At 35.8% G+C, this 27,151-nt stretch overlaps 1 protein-coding gene across 7 annotated transcripts in view; it reads left to right on the top strand.

Annotated features, from left to right (window-relative positions):
* Positions 1-27,151, top strand: part of Pkn2 (protein kinase N2) — a 114,964-nt gene that overhangs the window by 74,513 nt on the left and 13,300 nt on the right. For 5 of the 7 annotated variants that reach the window (XM_028893753.2, XM_028893755.2, XM_028893754.2 and 2 more), the window contains exons 7-16: positions 1,993-2,178; positions 3,078-3,187; positions 12,492-12,635; positions 12,924-12,999; positions 13,859-14,033; positions 14,206-14,332; positions 14,821-14,951; positions 15,033-15,108; positions 15,186-15,277; positions 24,100-24,276. In XM_028893753.2, the coding sequence (XP_028749586.1) occupies positions 1,993-2,178; positions 3,078-3,187; positions 12,492-12,635; positions 12,924-12,999; positions 13,859-14,033; positions 14,206-14,332; positions 14,821-14,951; positions 15,033-15,108; positions 15,186-15,277; positions 24,100-24,276 (1,294 nt within the window). The remainder of the gene's footprint in view (positions 1-1,992; positions 2,179-3,077; positions 3,188-12,491; positions 12,636-12,923; positions 13,000-13,858; positions 14,034-14,205; positions 14,333-14,820; positions 14,952-15,032; positions 15,109-15,185; positions 15,278-24,099; positions 24,277-27,151) is intronic. The other 2 variants (XM_028893757.2, XM_028893756.2) reach the window with 2 other exon arrangements.

Here is a 27,151-nt window from a genome sequence, read left to right as displayed (position 1 = left end):
TCTGTCTCTAGAAATTTAGTACTTTGGAGCTTTTTCATTTCTTCCATGTCTCCATTCAACCTCTGAACAGATAGAATATAGATGTCATTGTTTTAATATCCTTATCTGCTGATTCTAATATTTGTCTCTTAAGTCACTATGTCTTAATTTTTAATGTAGTAGTACAAAACAAACTCACCTGATAATCTTTGACTAGATAGCAAACATTGCAAATTTTGCATTGTTGAGTAAGCATTCTTAAGCTTTGTTCTAGTATGCAGATACCTAGGAATAATTTAATCTTGTATGTGTAGTTTTTATGGTCTTCTATGTACAACAAGAACGCCATTTGGGAGCAATTACCTTTTACTGTTGCAACAAAATTCTTTCTGAATCCCCCCTGTAGTATGTAGAGAATTGAATTTTTTTCAATCATGGTTGGTGGGGGAACTTATGCCTACCTATATATACAGAATATTGTTCTTTCTAGTCTTTTCTCATGGTTTCCTTCCATGCCTCTAGTATTTCATTCTCAAGCAGGGAGTAGTTAGTACCTGGGTGATTGTGTTATAAAGGGAAACCTGGAGATCTAAGGAGTATCTAGATGCCTTGATCTCATGCTCTGGGTTCCCCGTGAGTGCACTATGTTCTGGAAAGCCTTGTGGTAGTCCTAGGAGCAGACTTAGAGCTTGTTTCTAATCCTTCAGGGATCACTGTGCTTCAGTGCCTGTGACCTGATGTCTTAACACATTTAAAGATTTTTCTCTGATTGTTTTTGTTGTTTGAAATTGGAGGCTTTGTTTCTATTTATTTGAAAATGTAAGTTTTAGTAACTAAAAAACTTAGACATTAAATTTTAGTCATTTAAAACTTTAACTAGACAGTTCTAGAAAACAGTCTTCCTAAAATATTTTTACTATTTAAAATTTGAACATGGAGGCAACATTTTTTTTAAAAAAGATTTATTTATTTATATTTTTTATGTGTTTTGGTGTTGTCTTCTTACATATCTGTGTATCACACCCAGGCTGTTCAGTTAGAGGGCAGAACAGGGTCAGATACTCTGGAACTCTACTTTCAGACAGTTGCTACCTGCCACATGGGTACTGGGAGTTCAGCCTTGGTCCTCAGAAGAAAACAGTGAGTCTCTTCACCCCTGGGCCATCTCTCCAACCCTGAGGCAACATTTTTAATTATAAGTTTAGTACATAGTGACAAAGCTGTGTATCCAGATAGCTTTAATCACGGTTCTTTGTTTTCATTTTGAATACCTTTAGTATTTATTTGTCTAAAAAAATTATAGTTACTTTATGCTTAATTGTAACCCATAATTACTGGACTATCCTGTCAGAATGAAAAAATAAAATGGTAATTTTACATTTCAAATAGAACAGGAGCTGTTTGTTTATGCAGACATGGTAAAGTACTTTTCTGTGTTAACTATATAACTATTAAGCACAGCTGTTATTTGCACTCAGAATTCTTTGTATCTAATCTGAATGCTAATATTTAGCTTTTTCCCCCCTCATGTTTTCTAGCCACATAATTCTGTAATCTTTATCATAATAAGAAGAATATTCATATATGTGTTTATGTAACTTATTTTGTGCCCCACAGTTAGCTTTGGTAACTATTGTTGTTCTGTTGTTACTTTTTTTGTTTGTTAATACAAATTCTCCTATGTAACCCAGGCTGGACTAGAACTCTGTGTAGTCATAGGCTGTCCCCAAAGGCCTCTTCTGCCTCAACCTTAAGTTTTGGCATAACAGGTATAGCCTACCATTCTGGCTAGTACTGTTCCTGTTTTATCAAAACTGTTGCAGTTGCCATGATTAAGAGTTTTCAGTTGTTTCTTCAGGTGAACTAAGAAGGGCGATAGCTTCCTCCCAGATCCTCTGTAGAAGAGTTTTGTTATTTTAGCAAGTCACCCTCTTTTCTCTCTTTCTAAACAGATAACACACATGATTTTGTATATTGTATTGTTGTTCTTATTTCATATTTATTTATTAACAGGTACTTTGGAAGTCCGTCTTATGGGGTGCCAAGATATCCTAGAGAATGTCCCTGGACGGTCAAAAGCAACATCAGTTGCACTGCCTGGATGGAGTCCAAGTGAAAACAGATCATCTTTTATGAGCAGAACTAGTAAAAGTAAAAGTGGAAGTAGTCGCAATCTCCTGAAAACCGATGACTTGTCCAGTTCAGTAACCATGCTTTTTAAAATCATGCCACAAATTAAAGGGCCTTATCAATGGAGACAGACAAAAATGGGAAGTGTCCAAATAGGACCAAAAAAATTTAATAGCTATAACTTAAAAATGTTTAAATTTATAATAGAATACTCTATTAAAAATGAATGAGAATTCAGGACAAATAACAAAATATTTGAAAGAATGAAATACTAAATATTACTATTTATTCCAAAATGAAGGGCTATAGACACTGTGAGACTTTTCTTCCTAGTAGACACCATCTTGGTTTTTTTAATGGTTTGGTGACCATTACAAACTAATTGCTAATGGATGAGATATGTGCTGGGATAGATAGTGACTAAATAATCAGCCTTGGGAGGGGATGCATTCAGGGTTTTGAGAGCAAAAATAAGAGATTTAGGAACACGTTGAGGATATTCTAGTATATAATGATAAACTAAACCTAAACATATAGCTGAGAGGGAAGGCAAATGACAGTTCAACATTCAAGAGAGTACAGAAGTAGCTTTCTTATGTTTAGAGGGAACTGGGGGTGAGATGGAAAAAAAAAAAACTAAGGCAATAAGCCTTCTATCTAAAAAATGTAGTGGGTGATGATCAGATGGCTAATATGGATACATGTATAAGCAAGGTAGTTGAATTACATTCTTACATATGCAAAATAGCACTTTAGTGTTTGTGTTTTTATCAGATAAAAGATAATTTAGGAGGAGCTGATAGGAATGTTTGTTTATATAAAAGAAAGCCAATTAAAGTTCAGACAGTCTGATATTGATTATAAAAATCCTTTTCGAAGAGTCTTCAGACTTTTAGTGCTGTAAAATGCTGATACTTGTGTTTTAACAGTTTAAAGTTTTTAACCAAACTTATCAATTCTAATTACAGATGATGTTTGTGCTGTTTTGAAGCTAGATAATACTGTGGTTGGTCAAACTAGCTGGAAGCCTATTTCCAATCAGTCGTGGGACCAGAAGTTTACACTGGAACTAGACAGGGTAAGAGGAGAACATTTTACTTGAGAAGAGTGTGTTTTTTATTTATTGAAAGTCTTTAGACGTTTTGTATATTACATTGTTTTGTGTTTTGAGATAGGGTCTTACTATATGCCCAGGCTTGCCTCTAACTCACAGAGCTCCTCCTGCCTCTGGGATTAAAGGCATGTACCTCCACACCAGGTCCAAGAAGTCTGTAAAAGTAGAAGAACTTACATATTTGTGACGTTTCTCATCTGAGGGATGTAGATACATTGGTCGTAAGACGTAGATAGATATCTGATTGCTGCAATAGCTTTAGTTTGCAATAATTTGAAAATGTGTAGTTTATATAGAAAAGTTTGTAGTAGTGAGATCTAGTACCAGAATATGTGTATGTGCATATAGAGTGTGTTAGCTTGGGGTTATTTTGTATTGTTTTTCTGTGTAGCTCCAATTGGCTCAATTGCCAGTATTCCTTCCTCAACCTGTGCTTGGATTATAGCCCTCTGCCACTGCCATGCTCAGCTATTTGTATTTAATAACATACAATCTGTTTACTGCAGTGATTCTTCTGTAGCAAGATTTGCAAAATTGACTTTGAAAGGAACTCTTATGCTCCATTTTCCCAGCTGTCAGTGTGTCAAAATGTCTTTCATGAGTGATGTAAGTAGCTAGGATCCAGTCTGTGTCTATATAACAATAGAAGTCAACACAGTACATTGAACTCTGCAAGATAACTTTTAGATTTAAATCCACTCATTAGTCTAGGAGAAAAATAATCAGCCTTTATTGTATTTTGATCTAAAATTAAAGTAATAGATCTTATTATTTAATCATCTACAGTATCTATGCTATTTTCAAGTTACATATATCATTGAGTCAAAAGCATATATGTATGTTGCCTGAAGAGATTATAGGCTGTGGAAGTGTTTCTAGCTACACCTCCAGCTTATACCTGTACAATGTTTTTCTAATTTATCTGATTTTTATCTTCAAAGTAAACATCCTGGTCCAGACTTATTGTTGCTATATCTGTCAGATAACTTTTATAGATATTTAACCTTTTCTATATTCTACTTCAGTGGTAGATGAGGACTGAGGCCATATAATTATTTAGAGAAGAGGTGAGAACTTAGTGTGCACTCTTTTACTAAAGTAATTTGACTCATCTCTGTCCTAAAGCACCAGACTGATCTTTCCTCTCAGTTCAGAATCATTCATTCATTTTACGCTCCTGTTTAATCAAATATTTATTGATTACTGTTGCATCCCAGGACTTCCAGGTACAGATTAACAATGAACAACATAAACAAATCTCTTAGGTTCTCTTAAGAAATTCACTGTCACTGGCTTTTCAATATGTATCTCAATAGTTACAGGCTTTCTTTTTACAACAGAACTATCTATATAGTCTATTACCTCGTTTCAAAGACATATCTTTTTCTAATGATTTCATCTTAAAAGATAATGACTTGCTATTCATACTTTATGATAGTGTGCTTTGAAAATTCATACAAGAAGACTTGACCTTAGGATTTATGTGAAGATAAATGTGAGGGAGAAGAGATGAAAGGCATGTAGATTTGTAGATATCTATTACTGAGATATAATAATAGGGTAGTGAGAGGTGAACTAGATTGTGGTGGTAGTAATAGAAAGAAAATTTATGTAAAAAATGGAAGGCAATTAGTAAAACTTAATAGCTAAGTGCATCTGAATCCACAGCAAGAAAATAGAAAATTATCTCACAAAGGTTTGAAAATTATACTGGAAAAGGATAAGTTCTAGAGTTTTTCTAGTTAAGAGATCATAAGTGAATCTCATCTATAAGACCATTCTTTGCGTATTTACTCATCAGCTTATACATGCCAGGCATTTTATAGAATATAGGCTTACAGCGATACATAGTTGCAGTGTGTAACTCACAGGCTTACTAGTCACCAATTTACATTCTATGCCAAGTGTCATCTCATTGCTGGCTGTATTGGTCCAAACCATCCAAAGCCTTATAGGAAAAGAAGGTAACTAGTAAATAGTTTAAAATCTGCACAGAAGTGAGCGAATAGAGCTGTATTACAGGGTCAGAAGTGAAAGAATAGAGTGTAGCTGGAGTTTTCTCTTCAGGTCCCGCCAAGCCTCGGCAGTCCGACAGCCCACGTATAAAATAAACACACAGACGCTTATATTATTTACAAACTGTATGGCCATGGCAGGCTTCTTGCTAACTGTTCTTATATCTTAAATTAACCCATTTCTATAAATCTATACCTTGCCACGTGGCTCATGGCTTACGGCATCTTCACATGCTGCTTGTAATGGCGGAGGCTGTCAGTGTCTCTCCAACTTAGCCTTCTACTTCCCAGAATTCTTCACTCTCCTTGTCCCACCTATACTTCCTGCCTGGCCACTGGCCAATCAGTGTTTTATTTATACAGAACAATATCCATACCAATAGAGTTGCATTACAGAGTCAGAAGTGTGGAACCTACCGTAGACAGTAGAAATTATACTTGACTTGAGACCCGCTGTGAGAAAACGTAGACAGATTGCTAAGATCCAAAGAGTATTCCCAAAAGAGTAAACAAATAACTCCCTAACACAGATGGGAACTTGATATGCTGCCAGCAAAAAAACTTGAGATAGAGGTGTAGTGTGAAGTAAAACAGCAGAGTCAGAGAGGTGCCACATTATCGGTTAGTTATAGGCTATGAGGTAGAAGAGAAGAAAAGGTCTTTTTGTTGTTGTTGTCTTTGTTTTGTCTTGTTGTTCCTTTTTTTTTTTTTTAAGCTTATTTTGATCTCAAACATGTGGTCTTCTTGCCTCTGATTCCCACATGTTCTACCATGTCTATATAGTCTTTTAATAGGGTGCTTGATCTCTGGTTTACTACATTAAATGATCTGATAGGAAGAAATACTGTCTGTTATAGAAGCTACCACTAGTCCACGGTGAAAAAAACAATCTTTCATAAGCAATATCTCAAGTTTGACTGTCTTTAAATTTAAAGGAGGAATGAGGAGAAAGAGTTTTAGGAATATCAGTGAGGTTCCAATTTGTGTCTTAACTCACTGGATCACGTTCATAAAGATCTTTCTTGGGCAAGTCCTAGTTTTAAGAGATGATTCTAATGAAGTAACTGTGTTAGCCAGATGCTTGGAGAAGATATTGGTTGACTATGCTTTGTGACTCTGAATGACGGAACACAAGCCAGTAGATAGCAGATTTGAGTCTTTAAGTCCATTTGTTATCTTTTAATTGTCTAATAGTGTGGCAAGTTTTATAAGTTTTCTGCTGCCCATTTGGGTCACTATTTCTAAGATGGGTGTTAAGGATGGAATACAGTAATGTTAGTTAGAAATACTGGTACAGTGTGTGTGTGTGTGTGTGTGTGTGTGTGTGTGTGTGTGTGTGTATGTGTGTGTATGTAATGCCTTTTATTATCCTGGCACATTTTAGCCACTCAGTGATATACTCTTACAAACTTTTTAAAATTTATGTAATGGGTGTGTGTGTGTGTGTGTTCACGTGCATTCGCGTGCACTCACATGCACCAGTGCCTACTTCCACAGGTCCATCCTCAGAGGCCAGGGTCGAACATCCTGTGTCATCTTTTGCTCTTCCCTTGAGATAAAATTACTATAAGAGAAATGAAAAAGAATTAGAAGTGTTTCTTCCATTAAAGGTTCTAAGATTGGCAGGTTAAAAAACAAATTGTTGGCCGGGCGGTGGTGGCGCACGCCTTTAATCCCAGCACTCGGGAGGCAGAGCCAGGTGGATCTCTGTGAGTTCGAGGCCAGCCTGGGCTACCAAGTGAGTTCCAGGAAAGGCGCAAAGCTACACAGAGAAACCCTGTCTCGAAAAACCAAAAAAAAAAAAAAAAAAAAAAAAAAAAATTGTTTGTGGCAAAAAAAAAAAGAACTTTAAATAATTTGCAATTGTAAAGCTGAATTCTACTCCATATGAACTTGTATCCAAAATTTGAAAATAGATGAGAATATAATGATGTTTAAGCAGAAATAGATAACAGGATTGAGATAGATAATATAAAGTTAATGTTTAAAGAAATAATAAGTGTTTGAAAACTTGAGTGAATAATGAATAATAAACCAAAATGAGTAGGCAAAGTTTTAAGAGAATGGAATGAAATTGAAGATGTATAGATTTCAGTTTGAAATGATTTAGCCATTAGTTGGTGAATTATTTGTTCATGCACATGGGAAGGAGAACTAATAGAACTTATAAAAGTGGTGAATGTTATATTTGAAATTGAGGATGAGTTAAATGGCTCTGTGATAGAGCCAAAGAAGTTATATGGAGTATAAAACGAGGATTTTTTAAAAATTATGAAGAAGAGGCCAAGACACATGAAGGATAGAACAAGAAGGCCAACACACTAAGTAGAGTTCAAAATGAAGGAATGGAGGGTGGCCATATATACAAATTTTCTTGAGTTAGTTATAATTGTGAATTGCAGATTTGAGAACCAAGTTTCTAGAAGAATGAATAAGACACTCACATCTAAAATGAAAAGAGAGAGGACTGAAGTTAGTCAGAGCACCATTACGACAAGTGGATGTTTAGTCTAACCTTGGAAGACCAGTAGGAAAGTCTACTGGTTTTGTTTGGGGGATACATTCAAGTTTAGAAGTAGGAACAATAAGTGTATAGAGACAGAAAGATATGTAAGTTTGGAATAAAAGGAAGGCTGTGGAAGAGTGTGAACTGACATAGGAAAGAGTTACACATAACATAATCTTGTACGACTTAATTCAGTTCTCGTGGTTTGCCTGCCTCTTTCCCTGTAAGGCCACAAGCAGTGCTTCTGTGGCAGACTGACTTTTCAAGCATAAATCATGGCCTTCAGTGTTCACTGTCCCTGTGTCTTGTTTTTTGTTCCCTCTTGTCACATTTTTTCCAGCTGTAGAATCTTCTCATTGGACTCTCAGAGTGAACCAGATAGATATTATTGTTTCCTCAAGTGGCTGATTTGTCTTTTCCCCCTGGAGCTTCCGGTCTTCTCCCTGTTCTATTCTTTGCCCCAATAGTCACGTAACAGAGAAGTTCTTGAATTACTGAATGATGTCCCAGAATAAAAGATACTGGTTGATGAGAGGGCAGGAGCATGGGAAAGTTAATGTGCACTCCCTCTCCTTTTGACTTCTTGGCCTTGCTTTTCATGGCAGTGTCCATCTGTGGTTACCACCCCTTCTGGGTGGTCCTCTTGTCAAGATCCATGCTCACTGGATTCTGATAACTATTGGCTCTTGTTCGTTTATCCTAAGAGTGATGTTCTCATTCTTAATTCTTTAACTTTAATCACATCTCCTTTTAGAATTTTATTTAACTCTTTCAATATTTTAGTATATAACCTGCTTGCTTGCTGCAAAAAACCCACGTTTTCCTCAGAAGCTCACTGAAGACCAATAAATAGATAATTGTTACATGCACCCTTGTAAAAATGTCACCATTCCTTAGCTCATGAATTTCCCAAACTGACCTTTTTTTTTTTTAAAACTTTAGCACAAACAAATGTTTACTTTTTGCCTTTTTTTTTCAGCAGTGTAATTCCATTCTTCTTTACTTCAGCAAAGCTCTCAAACTTTCTCAGTTTAGTGTTCCAGTAATTTTTCCTGGTGTCTCTATAGGCCAAAACATAAAAGTAAATAGCCACAGTTGTCTTTATTAGGAAGTAAGTGCCAGGTGAAGTGTACCTGTAATCCCAGCACTTAGGAGGTCAAGGAGGAGAGTTCAAGGGCAGCCTGGAATATGCAGAGTAAGACCCTGTCTCAAAAACAGAACAATAAATTAATTATTAATTAGTATTTGTAATTATGTCCTAGAAAGTCAGTATTGGGGGAACAAGTGTTAAATGCTTTTATTTAGTTATTATTTAACTACAAGTAATAAATGGTATGCCTGCATGTTGTCTAAAATATACTTTTCCAAAGTTTGGATCAAATGGACCCTCATTTCTTTTTGCTTTTTCATTTTCTTTTTGTTATTGTAGAGAAGGAGGCTTAGTAAAGATTTGATGGCATCAAGATGAACATAGCAGTGCTAACAGTGAAACTATATACATAAAGCTCATCTGGTAATTGTCATAGTGTACCATAGATGTCACTGTTCCCTCCGAAAAGTATTCTCAAGCACCCTAGGCACCTCAGCACATCATTTGGAAATTCATCCTTCCTTGTGCCTCTTTGTAGTACATGTGCATCTTTTTTTAAGTGCAATACAGTATTGTATTTGTTACACCTCTACCTTAGCTACATGTAAATCTGACTTGGTGCCTCTTGTCTTTTTCTATTTATATTCTATCTCTAGAGTGATAAGCCACACAGATGCCTTATTCATTCCCTGCAGTTTTCTGTTATTCAAAATTCAAATTAACAATAAAGCAAAACGAAGCAGAAACTGTATAGTCAGCCAGTATTGCCAGTTAATTCCTAACTTAGATCCTATTGCCCAGCATTTTTTAATTGTACTTTTACTCTGTCCATATTGTATTTCTCCTATCCTTTGAAATTACTTGTAAACCCTTGCCCTTTAGAGCTCACCTGTAGTTTACATTCTAGACAGTGGTGGCATCTCTTTATATAGAAGCCTTAGTTGGTCTGTATGGTGCTTTGTGCCTCAGATTCCATATCTCTAGTCAACTTTCCTAAATTACACTGGGTGTTAGGGGTTAAAGAAAACTGACAGTTCATGGTATAAATTATAGAGTGCTGATAGTATCTTTAGGTGATAGATAACCACTCAGTTTGGGAAGAGTGTTCACAGGGAACAGTGCAAAGGGACAAAAGGTAAAGGTTCTTGTCCCTGAAACCTGGTAGAACTCCAAGAAACTTATGTTAGCTACCAAATCTCAAATCTCTAATTTATTTCAGTTTGACATATAGACTAGAGACAGGGAAAGAAAAATCAATTAATAATTGAATATTAGTTTTAATAGACTCACTAGAATGGATAGCAAAAATGAAGTGACTGGGGCTGCTCTCTACATAGTCCCACCGCTTCATCAGTGTAAAGAAAAACAGTAGTAATTCCATCACTAACATTTGTACCCCTTTTATCTGCTTCATCTATAAGCCTTTGCCTCATATATCTTTTTGATCCTTAATAAGTCTTCCTGCTCAAAACAGTGGCAGAAGATAGGAGCCAGTAAATCTCCATTATCCTGATTTAAGAAGAAAAAAAAAAAAACTAAATTACCAATCTTCAGTTTATTCTTGCAATTTATTTCTAAAAAATAACTCTAAAATATTTAAACCTTGTGTTTGCATGTGATTTGTGTGTATGTGTATATACCTGTGTGCACCAGTGCATACACATTCAGACACCAGAAGTAGAGGTCAGGGATCTGGTTCTATTACTCTCTACCTTATTCCCTTCAGACAGGATTTGTCACTAAATGTGAAGCTCACCATTTTGTAGCTAGCCTGGCTAGCTAGTAAGCCACATCAGTCCTCTTGCTACCCCTTCCCAACCTCAGCACTGGAGTTACTGGCTTCCACAGCCACACTTGACTGCTCAGGTCTTCGTGCCCAAACAGCAAGGGCTTTTACCCATTTAGCCATCTCTTCAGCTCCTAAAATACTTGAACTTCTAATGGAATGTAAATAGTATTAATGCTCGTGTGTGTGTGTTTGTGTGTGTGTGTGTGCGCGCACGCACGCGTGCCACTTGCTAATTTTAAATATTTACATTCTCATACTTTTTATTCCAAGGTAATTTTGCCATATTACTTATGAGTCAGAAATGAGATGAGATCCTGGGACTTCTGATTTTCTATTTTCTGATTCCTTCTTTTGCTAGCAATGAGTCTGTGTTAGCCAGACATTGTCACTGTGACAAAACACATGTGAAAAATCATCTCAAGGGAGGAAGTTTTACTTTAGCTTCCAGTTTCAGAGTTTGGGGTTCATTGTCACTTGTCCCAGTTGTTTTTAGACTTGGGTGAAGCAGACATAATGAAAGCACATGAAGGAGGAAGGCTGCTTAACCTCCTGACAGCCAGAAAGCAAGGAAAGAAAAAGCACAGAATGCCAATGTACTCTTCAGCTACATGCTCCCAGTTTGCTCCTTCCCCACTAAAGCCCCACCTCCTGAAGTTCCACCACTTCTCAGAAGCACTGCTGTCACCTGAGATAAACCTTCCTTCTGCAGGGGTTCTGGGGATGACTGGCAGTTCAGATCATATGACAACAGAGTATTTCTGACTTGTTTTGTCTTGACTCCTGTTTAATTTTTATAAATGTTTTGATTTTCATCAACTAATTTTATAAAGTAAAAAATCTATTATGCATGCATACTAGAAACTTAAATAATAAGTTGTAAAATTTCACATAATGAAAATTGTTATATAAAAGAAGTAATTTATTGTAGAACCTAAAGGGAAATACATTTAGATCTTATTGTGGGTAATCTGCATAATTCCTAAAAATAAAACAGTGGAAGAGTCTGGTACTTTCTAATTAAAATGTGCATAAATTATAACATACTGCAGAAATCAGCTCATGGCTTGATCCCAACATACAGACTATTATCTAAGGTATATTTAGTAGTAATCTGTCAAAACCTTAAGTATGTTTTCACATGTAAACATTATTTCTAATAATCACAGTATACTCTCTTGTGTGGATGTGAAATCATATATACTTAACTTTTCCTTATGATCTGGATATTCAGGTCATTACTAATTTTTTATATGTCTTTTTTATGTTATAGTAAATGACAATATTTAAAACATGGGTTAAACACCACCACCCACCTTCATTTGACACAGACTGCTGTGCTCACCAGCCTTACTGCCTTGTGGTAATCTTGAAAATTCAATGACCTGATGGCACATATAAGTTCCAAAGTGAAGCCATTCCAGGCCTTCTGTGGCCCAATAGTGGGTCAAAGGAATAGGTTTTGACATGGTTCTTCTGAGGGAAGCACTGTGACATTTTATCGACAGGACAGCAGGCAACAGTATTTGGAGAAAGAAGAGAAACCCAAAAGATTGGGGTTCTAAGTGGAAGAGAAGTTTCGGTGGTTAATAATTGTTCTCAGTATGTGTTCTGGCCTTAAACTTTAGAAATGCATTAGAGAGATTGTCTGAATATAAGTTTGGTTAAGTTAAAATTTGTAAGTTTGATAAAAGTGATGTAAAATTGAAAAAATTACAGTTTTATTCAAAGTACTGTGATTTTGGGTGTGTACTTTGTTTATTGTATTTGTATTTCATATATTTTGTGATATTTTATTCAAGTGTGTGTCCAATGATGTCTTTTCTGTTTGTTTGTTTTTTTTGTTTCTTTTTTTTTTTAAATTATCTTAGTCACGTGAACTGGAAATTTCAGTTTATTGGCGTGATTGGCGATCTCTGTGTGCTGTAAAATTTCTGAGGTTAGAAGATTTTTTAGACAACCAGCGGCATGGCATGTGTCTCTATTTGGAACCACAGGGTACTTTGTTTGCAGAGGTAATAAATGTATTTTATTTAATGTGCATAACTACTATAGAAATTGTATGTGTTGACAGCATGATGTAGAAGTGGCAAGAATGTTGTGGCTTCTCTGCTGCAATATTAGGGGTGTGGCCTTGAGAAAAGTCATTTATCCTCTCTAGGTCCATGTTCTCATCTGGAAAATGAAGGGGTTGGACGAAGTTATAGATAAGATTCCCTTAAGTTCTCAAAACTTAGGATCTAGTAGATTTCATGAAGCCATCCTTACAGTTTTCATGTCAACTTGAATTTTCGTCACTACAGGTTACTTTTTTTAATCCAGTTATTGAAAGAAGACCAAAACTCCAAAGACAAAAGAAAATTTTTTCAAAACAACAAGGTAATTACTAAGAATCAAATGTGGCCAGGCGGTGGTGGTGCACACCTTTAATCCCAGCACTCGGGAGGCAGAGGCAGGCGGATCTTTGTGAGTTCGAGGCCAGTCTGGACTACAGAGTGAGTTCCAGGAAAGGTGCAAAGCTTCACAGAGAAATCCTGTCTCGAAAAATAAAAAAAAAAAAAAAAAAAAAAAAAAAGAATCAAATGTGGTATTTTGTTTATAGAAAATCCAGCTGTCATTTTAAAAGTAATTGTGTTTTCTTTCTTTTTAATTGTAATTTCTAACATTTTAAGTAGTATTTAAACATATCCTTAATAATAGAATCCATTACTCCATTTCTTTGTTTTTTGTTTGTTTGTTTTGAGACAGTCTAGTAGCCTGTGTGACCTCAAATTATGCCGTCTGACCTTAAAATGATTCCCCTGCCTTTGTCTCTCAAGTGCTTGGATTACAGCCACAGACCACCATGCTTGCCTTCATCACTGAGTTTCAGTAATAATCAACTAATGATTGTCTTAACATTTCCCACCACTCCCTGCTTTCTGAGCTTATTTGAAGCAAACTTAGATACCACTGAATCCTGTTGTTCATTATCATAGATGCCTTAAACTTTAACTATACCTAACTACTAGAGTTAAGAAAGAATCCAAACTTGTATCTATTTTTTTAATTGTGTTATTTACACTAGTTTTAATAAAAATACAAAATAATTAAGAACTAGAGAACTATTTTTTAAGTTACATATTTTATTTGTTCATAAATTATAAACTGATGAATATGGAATTTTTAATTTTTTATGGCTTTTGGTAATATATAAAGAAATTACTTATCCTGCTTTCATTATTCACTATATCTACAGGCAAAACATTTCTCAGAGCTCCTCAAATGAATATTAATATTGCCACTTGGGGAAGGCTAGTGAGACGAGCTATTCCCACAGTAAATCATTCTGGCACATTCAGCCCTCAGACTCCTGTGTCTACTACAGTACCGGTGGTTGATGCACACATCCCTGAACTTGCACCTCCAGCCAGGTATATGTCATAGAAGGCTTAAGTATATCTTACTCAGTCCCAGTCTTTCCGAGTAAAATTGAGAAACTACTGCACTCCTTATTTAAAAGAAATTAGTTTGCTTTCGTTTTGCAGCTACTTAAAAATAAAGACATTGATTGCTGTTTTGGTAAATTGTTTTGTCTTCTGTAAGTGATTCTACAGTAACCAAATTGGACTTTGATCTTGAACCTGAACCTCCTCCAGCCCCACCACGCGATTCTTCCCTTGGAGAGATAGATGAATCTTCCGAAATGAGAGTTTTGGATATACCTGGACAGGCAAGGCATTCTAACCCTTCCTTAATACAATTCCTTCTTACAGTAAAAGCATAGTAATGACTAAAGTGTACATTTCAGTTAAAATTACCAGTATGAGCTATGAGTTTGTGTTTTGGTTTTTTAATTGTTGTTTTGGTTTTTGGGCTTTTGTTTTGTTTTTGTTTTTTCATGATTCAATTTTCTCAAGGAGATGAAGTTGATGGGAGATAGCCCCTTTCTTCCTGTTGGAACACTGTTGTCATTAGCCTCTGTATTCTCACAGGCCCAAAGGAATGCAATGGGCTGCATAAATGAGAAGAAGATGATAATGTGTTGCTCTTTTTGTGGTTTTGTTTTTGTTTTTGTTTTTGTTTTTTTCTATAAGAACAAGTAACCAAATCTGAAATTGTTTCTCTAAAGCTTTTGGAATTGTTTCTCCAACTTTATGATTATCAAATAATTTTTTTACTGGAGGTCCTCTAGTTTATTGAGCACTTGATATTTTACAGGGTTCAGAAACTGTTTTCGATATTGAGAATGACAGAAATAACATTCGTCCAAAATCCAAATCTGAATATGAGCTTGACATTCCTGACTCAGGTCGAAGTTGTTGGAGTGTTCAAGAGCTTGAGGAGAAAAGGTGAGGAGCAAGTAGGTGTGATATGATGCTGCTGTCCACTTGGTCCTGTAGTTGCCTTATTTTTGTTTATTACTCTTTTAGATCTCAACAGAGGTTTCAGTTCAATCTACAAGACTTCAGGTGCTGTGCTGTCTTGGGGAGAGGACATTTTGGAAAGGTAATCTATCAGCACTTTAGGAATACATACAAGATTAGTAATTTAAATGGAAATGAATTATTTTAATCTTATTTCAGGTGCTGTTGGCTGAATATAAACACACAAATGAAATGTTTGCTATAAAAGCCTTAAAGAAAGGAGACATTGTCGCTCGAGACGAAGTAGACAGGTCAGTTTTTTAAAATAGAAGTTTTTCTTTGAGGTGAGAGATTAAGAGTGGACAGCAATAAATCTGAATTCCTAGAAATATTTGATGAACTTAAATTTATCTATATGGCAAAAGGCAGACATAATTAAATGTTGCTTTTCTTTCCAGTCACTTCTCTCCCTTATGCTGGGTTTGTGGATACCAAGTAAAGACAGTGGAATGTTTTAAACTAATTCCATTACATTTTTATAAGTTGAGATGCTAATAAAGTATTAGCATGGAACTGTTACTTATTTGTGACTTAGTAAAACTAATTGCGTTTTAGCCTCTGAAACAGGTAAAATGTCATTTCCTGATAATCCGCAAGTAACTCAATGGTTAATACCATCACTTTTGAAATACACCTTTATGAATTTTCCCTTCTACATATTTTTTAAAATTATACTTATTTATTCTGTATATGTACACACATGCAGTGGGATACAGTATACATGTTGAGATCATTTATATGTGTGAGTGTTTTGCCTGCATGTATGTCTGTGCACTATGTGCATTCAGTTGGACCATGTGGGATTTGAGTTACAGACAATTGTGAGCGGTCATGTGGGTAACAAAAATTGAACCTGAGTCCTTTAGAAGAAAACCAGTGTGCTTAACTGCCAAGCCATTTCTTCAGTTACCCGCTTGTGTTTTTTAATTCATAATTTTTAGTATAGTGCCTTAGCTTTCAAAGAGTTTAATAATGGTAAATGCCATGGATACATCTTTATATGGTTATTACAATGAAAGGACTTTAGGAATAAAAGATTAAAATTCAAGAATATATCTTAATATGACACATACACAACGCATATATGTGGAAATATTTTATAAAAATGACATGTTTATCAGAAAGGCTTTCATATGATATTTAGTAGTGTTTTTCTTACACTACTAAGTATCTTAATAGAAAGTAGTCCTTGCAGAGACCGAACAGATAGGTCATCTATGAAGAGCAATTGCTGCTTTTTTAGAGGACCAGGTTTGGTTGCCAACTCCCACATATAGATAGTTAGTTTTGGCTTTTTGTTTTGCTTTAATTCTCTATTTTTATGATTAGGGATTGAACCCAGAGCCTTGTGCATAATAGATAAGGACTCTACCACTGAATTACATTACCCAGCCCTCTGTTTGCTTTTTTGAAACATGTAGCTCAAACAGGTTTTGAACTTGTGGCCCTCTTGCCCCCAGCTCCCAGATATCTGGGTTTACAAGCCTGCACACTAGACCTAGCCATGTACATTTCTACATATGTGACATATATGTATATCTGTATTTAACTACATTTGCCTTTCTAGTTAAATTAATGCTTGCAATATTTTTTATTTCTTCATATAAGTAGTTCTTAGAATTAAAATAGGTTGCTGGGCATAGGTGCACACATTTAATCCCAGTAGTCAGGAGACTGAAGCAGAAAGATTGTTGTGATTCAGGGCCGGCCTGGGCTACACGCTGAGATCCTGACTTAGATCCCTCCAAAAGAATTTAAAATTTAGACCCTTGTTTAAAAATCGACATTTAAAATAAATTGGAATTTGCCTATTTGACTTTTACCCTTTTTCCCCCCTACTTTTTCTCATTCTTACCAAATCATATAAAAAAAGATACGTCTTTGATAGCCAAACTACCAAAAAAATGGAATTTATGGAGCTTATAAAATAGTCAACCATTTTAAATACATAGAAGTGTATTTATGTTACAGAACAGGTAAGTGAGGGATGGTCTTTTATTCCTTCTCTTTGAACTTGAAATATCAGAAGTTTCAAATGTTTTTATTTCCTTGAACAGTTGGTTTTATTCCAGGTTTGTAATGTTAATAATGTTGAACTCAAGCCAGGCATGATGGCACTGGCTGTAATCCCAGCACTCAGGTGGCATAGGCAGGTACATCTCTGGGGATTTGAGGCCACCCTCCTCTATGTTGAGAGTTCTAGGCTAGTCCATGCTACGTAGTGAGACCTTGTCTTAAATTTATTTGTTCCTAAAATAATAAGAAACTAGTTATAGATTGAACATCTATAATCTAAAAATCTAAAACCTGAAGTGCACAAATTCTAAACTTTTTGACTGAAGATGTGATGCCAAAATCTATCACTCAATGTTCACAAATGTTTCATACACAGTTATTTAAAATATTGTTGTAAAATTACTTTTAGATTGTGGATATAAGGTACATATGAAACATAAATTAATTTTGTATTTAGACCTGGGGCCCATTGCTGTACTGTATCTTATTACCTATGATGAAAAACAGTTCTGGCCTTGAGCACTTTAGATAAGGTATCTCTAACCTTTACTACTGTGTTATCCTGGTAGCTTATATAGCTTTTTGCTACATTGTCATTACCTTGAACCACAACTTTGTAGAAAGATGCTCTCTAAATAATTCAATCAGAATAATCCTTTTGGGTTTTTTTGGGTTTTTTTGTTTGTTTGTTTGTTTGTTTGTTTGTTTTTTTGTTTTTTTTGAGACAGAGTTTCTCTGTGTAACAGTCCAGAATTATCTTAATATCACCACAGATAAAAAAGTATAGATCAGAGGCTAGAGCCAAAGCCAAATCCTAAGCCATTACCTCAAGAAAATGAATCAGTTAAAAAAAATAGAGCAGTATATTCTTAAATGACATATATTACTTGTAAATATGACTAGGAAATAACTCAAACTAGTTATACGTAAGCAGAATTCTTTATGTTTACCTTGTAGTTTGCCCTTTTAATAATTCCATCAAGTTCTTTTTAACTCTATGTTACTCTTTCATTGTTATTTTGGGAGAAATAAAGTCTCTATGTGGCCCAGGCTGGCCTGCAGCTTGCAGTTCCAGTTGCTGAGATTACAGGTGTGTGCCCAATATTCAGTTGTGCCCCACCCCGCTTCCCTTGATCATGAGTCTCTAAATTGGTTCTGTAGTCTGGGCTATATTGTTTTTATATTATTTTACTTTGAAGTGTGCCACTTTACCTAGGTTACAGTAAATTTCAAGTCAGTTTCTTTAAATTAATATGTTATCATTGAAAACCAATGTAACAGCACACCCAGTCTCATTATTTGGGTTTCCTACCACTGTTCTGAACATTCAGTTCATCTCTCCCACCGCGTGCAGTGTTGTAACCACTCACTCAGGGTTTTTATCAATTCATAATAATTGTAACAACACTGAAACAGAAGTGGCTTCAATGTGGGGGGTGGAGGGGTGGGGTGTGTGTGTGTGGTGCAGAAAGCCAAACCTGAGTTTTATTAATGGTTTGGTTTTCTACTGGCTAAGATGTTCATTTATTTCTTTTATATATTTTAATAACTGATGTGAACATTATTCTTTCATACTTTTTAATAACTGCTGAACTCTGAACAAAACTGGTTACTGTAAGTAGAGTTTTCCTGCCTTGCCCACAGTCAGGACAAATCTCTGTCACCCGCCAGTCCCACAGTCGCTTAGACACAACCAAGTAAACACAGAGACTTATATTGCTTACAAACTGTATGGCTGTGGCAGACTTCTTGCTAACTATTCTTATATCTCAAATTAATCCATTTCCATAAATCTATACCTTGCCACGTTGCTCGTGGCCTACCGGCATCTTCACATGCTGCTTGTCATGGCTGCGGCTGGCAGCGTCTCCCTCCGCCTTCTTGTTTTCTCTGTTCTCCTCTCTGTTAGTCCTGCCTATACTTCCTGCCTGGCCACTGGCCAATGAGTGTTTTATTTATTGACCAATCAGAGCAATTTGACATACAGACCATCCCACAGCACTTTCCCTTTTCTTCTTCTTCTTCTTTTTTTTTTTTTTTTTAAAGAGGAAGGTTTTAACTTTTACACATCTCCAAAGCCAGCTTGGTATATTGGGAATTTGGGTATAGCTTGTCTTACTACTTCCTGCTGGAGGGGGGCGCTGTATCTTATGAGAACACAAAGAAAATTTTAGGATTATGGAGTAATCTGTGAGGGTGTATCGTCTGAGCCAGTTGCCTTGAAACTGTTCTGGATGTTGGATCATCTGGGCCATGGTGTCATCTGAGACCTTTCAGGGGTCTTGGCTGGTCAAACCTGATGTATCTTAATCTGGAACAAATCCATAGCCTCTGGCTTTCTGAGGAAGCAAAAGCAGAGCCTCCTTTCCAAAGCAACATATCCTTACATCCAAATTTTGAAGTCAGGGTACCTTTAAAATATACATTTTGGCATAACTCAACAGCTTTTGCAGTCAAATGTTTTTCTTCAGTTATGAATATCAAAGAGAACATAATCCAGATTCTCTGTGTGGTAGCCATCGTTACGGTCCATCCGTCCCTGTCCCCGTCCCGCCCCCTCCCCCCCCAGACAGGATTTCTCTGTGTCGTTTTGGTGCCTGTCCTGGAACTCGCTCTGTAGACCAGGCTGGCCTCGAACTCACAGAGATTCGCCTAGCTCCCGTGTGCTGGGATTAAAGGCGTGCGCCACCGCCGCCGCCACTACCACCACCCATTTTTTTTTTTTTTTTCAGGAACTGGTATTTATTATCAAAGTCATATTTGATGTCAACAAGATGCCACAACTACAAAAAAATTGCGCACATTGCAATCTCAATGCAAACAGTCAAATGGAACCCCAATCATTAAAATATTAATTCAGATTACCCCAAAAAGCAACTGAAGTTTTTAAACATTTTTATACATCCAGCCATCAAATTAAAATGGTTAACAAGGAAAAATACAAATTCAGAGGTCTGATACTAATGTTTAAAAAAGGCAACTGCTTAAGCCTTTCTATCTATTCGAACATCAATCTCTCGGCCACTCAGGTTCATGCCATTCATCATCCGGCAGGCTCTCTCAGCCACCTCTGGAGACTCCAACTTAACCATACCACACCCCCTCGGATTTTCCGTTCTCCATCTTGATGTCGGCGTGCAGCACATGGCCAAGTTCGTTGAATTTGTCCTTTAGCATCTTCCATGTAAAATCAAATGGGAGATTTCTCACAGGTGTCTGGCAGGCCTTCCTGGCTACTCCAGGTGCATGGCCTCCAGCTCCGCCAAAGTTGCCCCGTTCCACCTCAATGGCTCATTCCATCTCAATGGCTTGGTCAAAGCTAGCACCTCCAGCACCACCCATGGCCAAGCCCATTCGCTCACGTTACTTAAGGCAACAATATAAAAGCATTGTTAGTAAAGAAGGCTGGATAAATTTTACCTACAAATAAATGTTACAGACAATAGCAATTTATTAGAAGGATATCATTATATACTGATATATTTAGGGCCCCACCTTTTTTAAAGTAGAAATTGGATTTATACTGTTCTAGAAAATGAAGGATACAGAATTTAAAGTTTGAGGGGCTGTCAAGATGGCTTAGTGTATAAAAGCACACCTGACAACTAACTCTTACAGATTGTTATCTGACCACTACATGTATTCAGTGTCATCTGTATGTAGCAGCACACATACTCAACACATAAAATAAATACATAAATGTAGTTACAAATATTAAAGTTTGAATTATTGTAAAAAGTTTTAAGGGGAGTATGCAATTTAGACAACATTGAAACAGTTTAAAGATTATTAGTTTTCTTGGATCCTGTAAAATGCTTAAGACTAAAATCATTGTGTTAATTTCAATTGTTAAAGAAGCTTCTTCCTCTCTCTAATTCTTATCTTCAATATTGTCAGGATGTCTTTTCTGCCTGTCTTAGGGTTTCTATTGCTGTGAAGAGACACCATGACCATGGCAACTTTTATAAAGGAAAACATATAATTGGGTGGTTTACAGTTCAGAGGTTCAGTCCATTATCATTGTGGTGGGACATGGAGGAAGGCAAGCAGACATGGTGCTAGAGAGGAAGCTTAGAATTTTGTATCTTGACATGCAGGCAGTAGGAAGTGGTCTGAGACTGGGTGTCACTTGAGCATATATGAGACCTCAAAGCCCACCTCCACAGTTGCACACTTCCTCCAGCAGGGCCACACCTACTCCAACAAAGCCATACCTCCTTATAGTGCAAATTTGGGGGCTATTTTCATTCAAACCACCACACTACCTCTCACATGGTCAGGTCATATCCAATATGACATCCATCAAGTAGAGTACTCGTGATCCACCATAAATTCACCCATAATGGATTACTAAGTCACACATAAATATACCTCATGTTTATAATTTGTTTGAGCCCAAATTATATCTTAGATAAGCTTTGTCTTACCTCATCTAAATATTTCACCTACATTAACTCAAAAAATGCAGTTTGTTTTAATAAAGCAGATGTTTTTAGAATATCTTATTTAAAAGAATTTTAACACATTTTTCAATAAATTTAAGTAGGAAAAATCAAAGGTATTAACTTAAATTTTTTTCCTATGGATTTTTATGCCTGTGCTTTATGTAAACATCAAAGTAGGAAAAAATCATCCTGAGTGAGGTAACCCAAACCCAGAAAGACAGTCATGGTATGTACTCACTCATAAGTGGATTCTAGATATAAAATAAAGAACAATCAGACCACAGCCCATAGAACCATAGAGGCTATATATATAGTATGGAGGTCCCTAGGACGACTGTGGCTTATAATAAATTTCGGTTCTACTCAATTATTGAAAAAAAAAATAGCCAAATGAATAGAAACACATGAACTATGAACCAAAGGCTGAGGGGCCCCCAGCTGGATCAGGCCCTCTGAATAGGTGAGACAGTTGAATGGCTTGATCAGTTTGGGAGGCAACTAGGCAGTGGGACCAAGTCCTGTGCTCATTGCATGAGTTGGCTGTTTGAAACCTGGAGCTTATGCAGGGACACTTGGCTCAGTCTGGGAGGAAGGGACTGGACCTGCCTGGACTGAGTCTACCAGGTTGATCGCAGTCCTCGGGGGAGGATTTGCCCTGGAGGAAATGGGAATGGGGGGTAGGTTAGGGGTAAGGGAAGGGGGTGGGAGGGGGGAGAATAGGGGAATCCGTGGCTGATATGTAGAACTGAATGGTATTGTAAAATTAAAAAAAAATTTTTTAACACATTTTTCAATAAATTTAAGTAGGACAAAATCAAAGGTATTAACTTAAATTTTTTTCCTATGGATTTTTATGCCTATGCTTTATGTAAACATCAAAGTAAAGCTTAGGAGTATTAGTGTAGCTTTCTAAGTATGTAAAAATTTAAAACAAGATCTCGGCCTGATAATGCACACCTGTACTGCTTGCACTCTGAAGGCTAAGGCAAGTGGATCATGAGTTTGAGGCCAGTGTAAATCACATGAGACTGTCAAATAATTAGAATGTGTGAAATCAGTATCTAGTTATTTAGAATGTGAATCTGTAAGGAGCTCAAATGTTATCAGAAACTGCATTTATTTTCAGTATTTAAATGTAAACTGGTATTTTTGCTCTTGTCCTAGTAGAGCAAAAACACAGAATTTAAAATACTTTTGTAACAAATACGATTCTTAATGGCTACCAGGCTTATTTAAATTTTCAAGTCACTCATAATATAATTTGGATACTCTCATATAAAATATTCTATCTTTTGTGAAGGGTGGTTTGGGGTTTTTTGTTTGGATAGTTGGTTAGTTGGTTTGTTGATTGTTTTTTTGAGACAGGTCTCTCTGCATAGCCCTAGCTGTCCTGGATCAACTCACTATGTAGACCAGGCTGTCCTCAAGCTCGCAGAGACCTGGCTGCCTTTGAGTCCTGAGTGCTGTGATTAAAAACATGTGCCACCATGCCTGGCAACTTTATCATTTTTTTTAATTAAATAATAATAATATCAGTAATTTACCTTGACATTTGGAATGCCACAGTGTTGTTTGGGACAACAAAAATCGAAATCTAAGCATTTAAAAATATTTTAGGATAATGATGATCATAATCATGTATGGTGCCCATGAAGTTCAAAGAACAAGTTCATGGTGTTCTTTCCTACCATCCAACTTTGTGTGTTGCAGATATTGAACTCAAGTAGCTAATTACTCACTCAGCTATCTCACTGGCTTTGTCCTTCTTAATTTAAAAATAAAAGCATTAAACAGAGCTTTAAGAAATATTTTTTATTCTAAGTTGCAATAGAAACAGAAATGAAGCTTACTTAGTATTAGAAATATATATTATTTCTTAATCAGGTTTATCTATTGGTCCGTATTTTGATCAGATACTAAAAAAAGTTAATTCAAGCTTCATTTGAATAATAATATATTAATACTTGACATCAGTTTGTCAGGTATTAATACTTGATATCAATAATACTTGATATAATTATCTTTCACTGAGTTTTGCTAAATATTTTCAGGAGAAGGGAGAATTCTTTTGCTTTTGCTGTTTAGGGAACATAAATGTTCCACATTCAAGGAATTTTGCCACATTCCTTTCAAGAACTTGTCTTGTTCTTGTGGGGATTACTACAAACATTTGTATGATATCACAGAAGATCACATTGTTTTCAAAGAATTCCCTTTTGAAACGTGTAGAATTCTCTTTACTTTCTTGTCAGTCTTTTAGATTAAATTTTTATCAGCCTATCTATGTCTCTCAGCTTCATATTTTTTGATAAAAATTTGAATACTGAAGCTAATGAATTATAAATGCTGTCCTTGGAATTACCATGTTCACAAACTTTATTTACTTATTGGGTCTCTCTATGTAAATTAACTATAATTACTAGCCCCATTTGTGCCAAGCTGTTATTATCATGCGAACTATAATCTTTATGTTCTCCTACTCATTAATATGTTTTCAGTTGCCATTATATATCAAGTAGAACATTTCTCATAATATTGCAAAATACATTTTTATGATTTTTAAATTCATAAGTTTGAAATTTTTTTCAAATTTTGGTATTTTTCTCTTACAGTCTGATGTGTGAAAAAAGAATTTTTGAGACTGTGAATAGTGTCAGGCACCCCTTTTTGGTGAACCTTTTTGCATGTTTTCAAACAAAAGAGCATGTTTGCTTTGTGATGGAGTATGCTGCGGGTGGGGATCTGATGATGCACATCCATACCGATGTCTTCTCTGAACCCAGAGCTGTGTGAGTATGCCTTAGACATCTGCCTCATTCTCTGTGATTTTTACACCTTGGTTCTTCCCTAATGACCCTGTATGAAATAGAGTTTCTTACTTTTTGCTTAATACTTTTTGTGTTTATATACTCTGTTGTCCATGATAAAAATTTCATGAATTACCATTATTTCATACTTGATTCAACTTAGGTTACATTTAGATCGTTTTTTATTTTAGCTTTTCCCCTACAGAATGACATCCTAGAATCCTAACTTTAAAGGTAAATTATACTGCAAGTACAATATGTGTATGTGTGTGTATATATATGTGTGTGTGTGTGTGTGTGTGTGTGTGTGTGTGTGTGTGTAAATAAATATATATATATATTTAAAGTATAAGAATGTTGGTATCTCTTATTTGTTTAAAATATTTATATGTGTGTTTTATAGGGTAAGTCTGTATCATATTTCTCAAGAATGCTTAGGAAAAAAAAAGCTGGTATAGGTTGATTGTCCATTACACAAAATGCTTCCGATTTTGAAATTTTGCCAAATATTCCGAATCCTTAATCACAAAATTCTCCAAGTTCTATACCTTTTTTTTTTTCTTTTTTCCTACATAAGGTCTCCCCATGTTACCCAAGCTAATCTTAAAAGTTGTATGTATCCTAGGCTGGCCTTAAAAGCCAGAACCATCCTCCATCATCTTCCCAAGTTTTAGGATTGTAGGTGTGTACTACTAAACCCAACTCTGAAACTTTCCGAATGTTGTATTAGAGCCTTTCATATTTCAGATTTGGGGATTAGGGATGTTCAACTTATATTCTTATTGCCTCCAGGGAAAGAGATGGAAAAGAGACTTCAGGATAAACCATTTTTGTAGTTCAACAAAATTGTGTATTAAAAGTTAGCTTAGCCAGGCAGTGGTGGCACACGCCTTTAATCCCAGCACTCGGGAGGCAGAGGCAGGCGGATCTCTGTGAGTTCGAGGCCAGCCTGGGCTACCAAGTGAGTTCCAGGAAAGGCACAAAGCTACATGGAGAAACCCTGTCTCGAACCCCCCCCCCCAAAAAAAAAGTTATCTTAATCAACTACATAAACATCAAGATTAGTAAGCATTTTAGATTATAGGCCATATACAGTGTATTATTTATTGTTCTAATTTTACAGCTTTTACATAGTGTAAACCAAGGAAAGTACTCCTATTAGCTGTATCATACGAGACTCACCAAGTTTATATCCCTAGTCCCAATCTCTTCCCTAATGGCCCAGCTATTAATAGTGACCTGCTCAGCACCAGCTTTTCCATTTGTAAGGCCCATAAAAATCTCATTAAGCATCTCAAGTTGTTTTCCTGCCTAATTTTCTACCATTTCCCAGGCCTGCTACTTTTCCAGTCTTCCTCATCTTAATAAATAGCAATATTACCTTCTGTGGTATTCAAGCCACAATGCAGAGTGCCATTCTTGGTCCTCTTTTTCCCTCCCCTGTAACATCCATACAATTAGCAAATCCACTCAGCTCTCTTCAGAATTTTCCCAAATCATTTGACTAAAAAAATCCAATAAGTAATTTTATTGATTTTACTTTTGAATTATCTTAAGTCTATTTTCTGATGAAACATCAGCTGACATTCATGTACTAATTCCACTTTCACACCTTTGATTTTCTGTGTAACTGTTAGAGGTGTGTTTACATAGACAGTGATAGTGTCAACAGCTTTCAGTTTTCAGATAGGAAAACAAGAATTAATTCTGATGTATAGTAAAGTATTTTAAAAGCAGGCCGAGTAGTAGAAAGTCACTAATAATTCATTTTCTGAATGTTTAAAACTTAAAAAATTTTCCTTATTTCTATTTTATGTGTGAATGAGTGAGTGTCTGCATTGATGTCTGTGTACTACATTCATGCAGTGCCCATAGAAGGCAGAAGATAGAGAAGGATCCCTGTAGGTGTTTTAACATTTTTTAAGGTGGTAGTGCAAAGTAGACCCTCCATTCAGGAGATGGTACCAGGAGGATCCTGAATTTAGGTCAACCTGAACTACATAGATAGTACCTGGATTCAAACAAACATAAAGCATAAAAATATGTTAAGCAGATATTTACTATACATGGGAATTATTTCTTGTTTTGTTTGGTTTTGATTTAAAAAAAAAAAAACTTAAGAATTGTTGATCATTTACTCCCTTATTAACAGAGAAGCAGTTCCTCTATCCTGTTGAGTAATGTGACAGCTGGAAGAGAGCCTGGCACATATGGCAGTGGGGATCTGTACCACCTGAGACTGCAATGAAAGCAGTTGAATATTTGTAGCTGTGCTGTTTTCCAGTGTGTGGCTCTAAACAAAGGAGTTCCTTTGTCTGAACTTCATTTTCTGCTTTTGTAAAATAGAGACTTGAAGAAATGCAAGTAACAAAATACCTGAGTATACCAGACTTAGTCTGTGTTTTCCCATTTGTTTTGTAAGTTAAATGTAATCAGTATAATCTGTTAAAAAAAAAAAAACAGAAAAGGAGGAACTTTTTTAATTGTTGCAATACTGTTTTGCAACTACGAAAAAAAAAAGCTTGACAAAACTATCTGATTAGTGTATTAAGTTTACCAAGCTGCACACAAATGCTTTAACCTGTTATATAAGATTGAACTGACTTGTAAGTAGTTGCACTTAAAAATTCTTCTAAATTACACCCCATTTTTATAAAGATGAGTAAACTTTAAACCTGAGTATAATACCTATATGTATGTAGTACTAATGTATTGACTTCACATAAAAAATATAATTATTTCTGTGGATAGCAGTTGAGCTGGAGTGATAGGAATAAATTGCTGAGTAGAATATTATACTTTGGTAAAGGGGTAGGTAATAATGCATATTTTATAGAGAAGATAATTATACTTTTAT

Source organism: Peromyscus leucopus, chromosome 6, assembly GCF_004664715.2.
Source record: "Peromyscus leucopus breed LL Stock chromosome 6, UCI_PerLeu_2.1, whole genome shotgun sequence".
Taxonomy (NCBI): domain Eukaryota; kingdom Metazoa; phylum Chordata; class Mammalia; order Rodentia; family Cricetidae; genus Peromyscus; species Peromyscus leucopus.
This window is presented reverse-complemented; position numbering and strand designations above follow the sequence as displayed.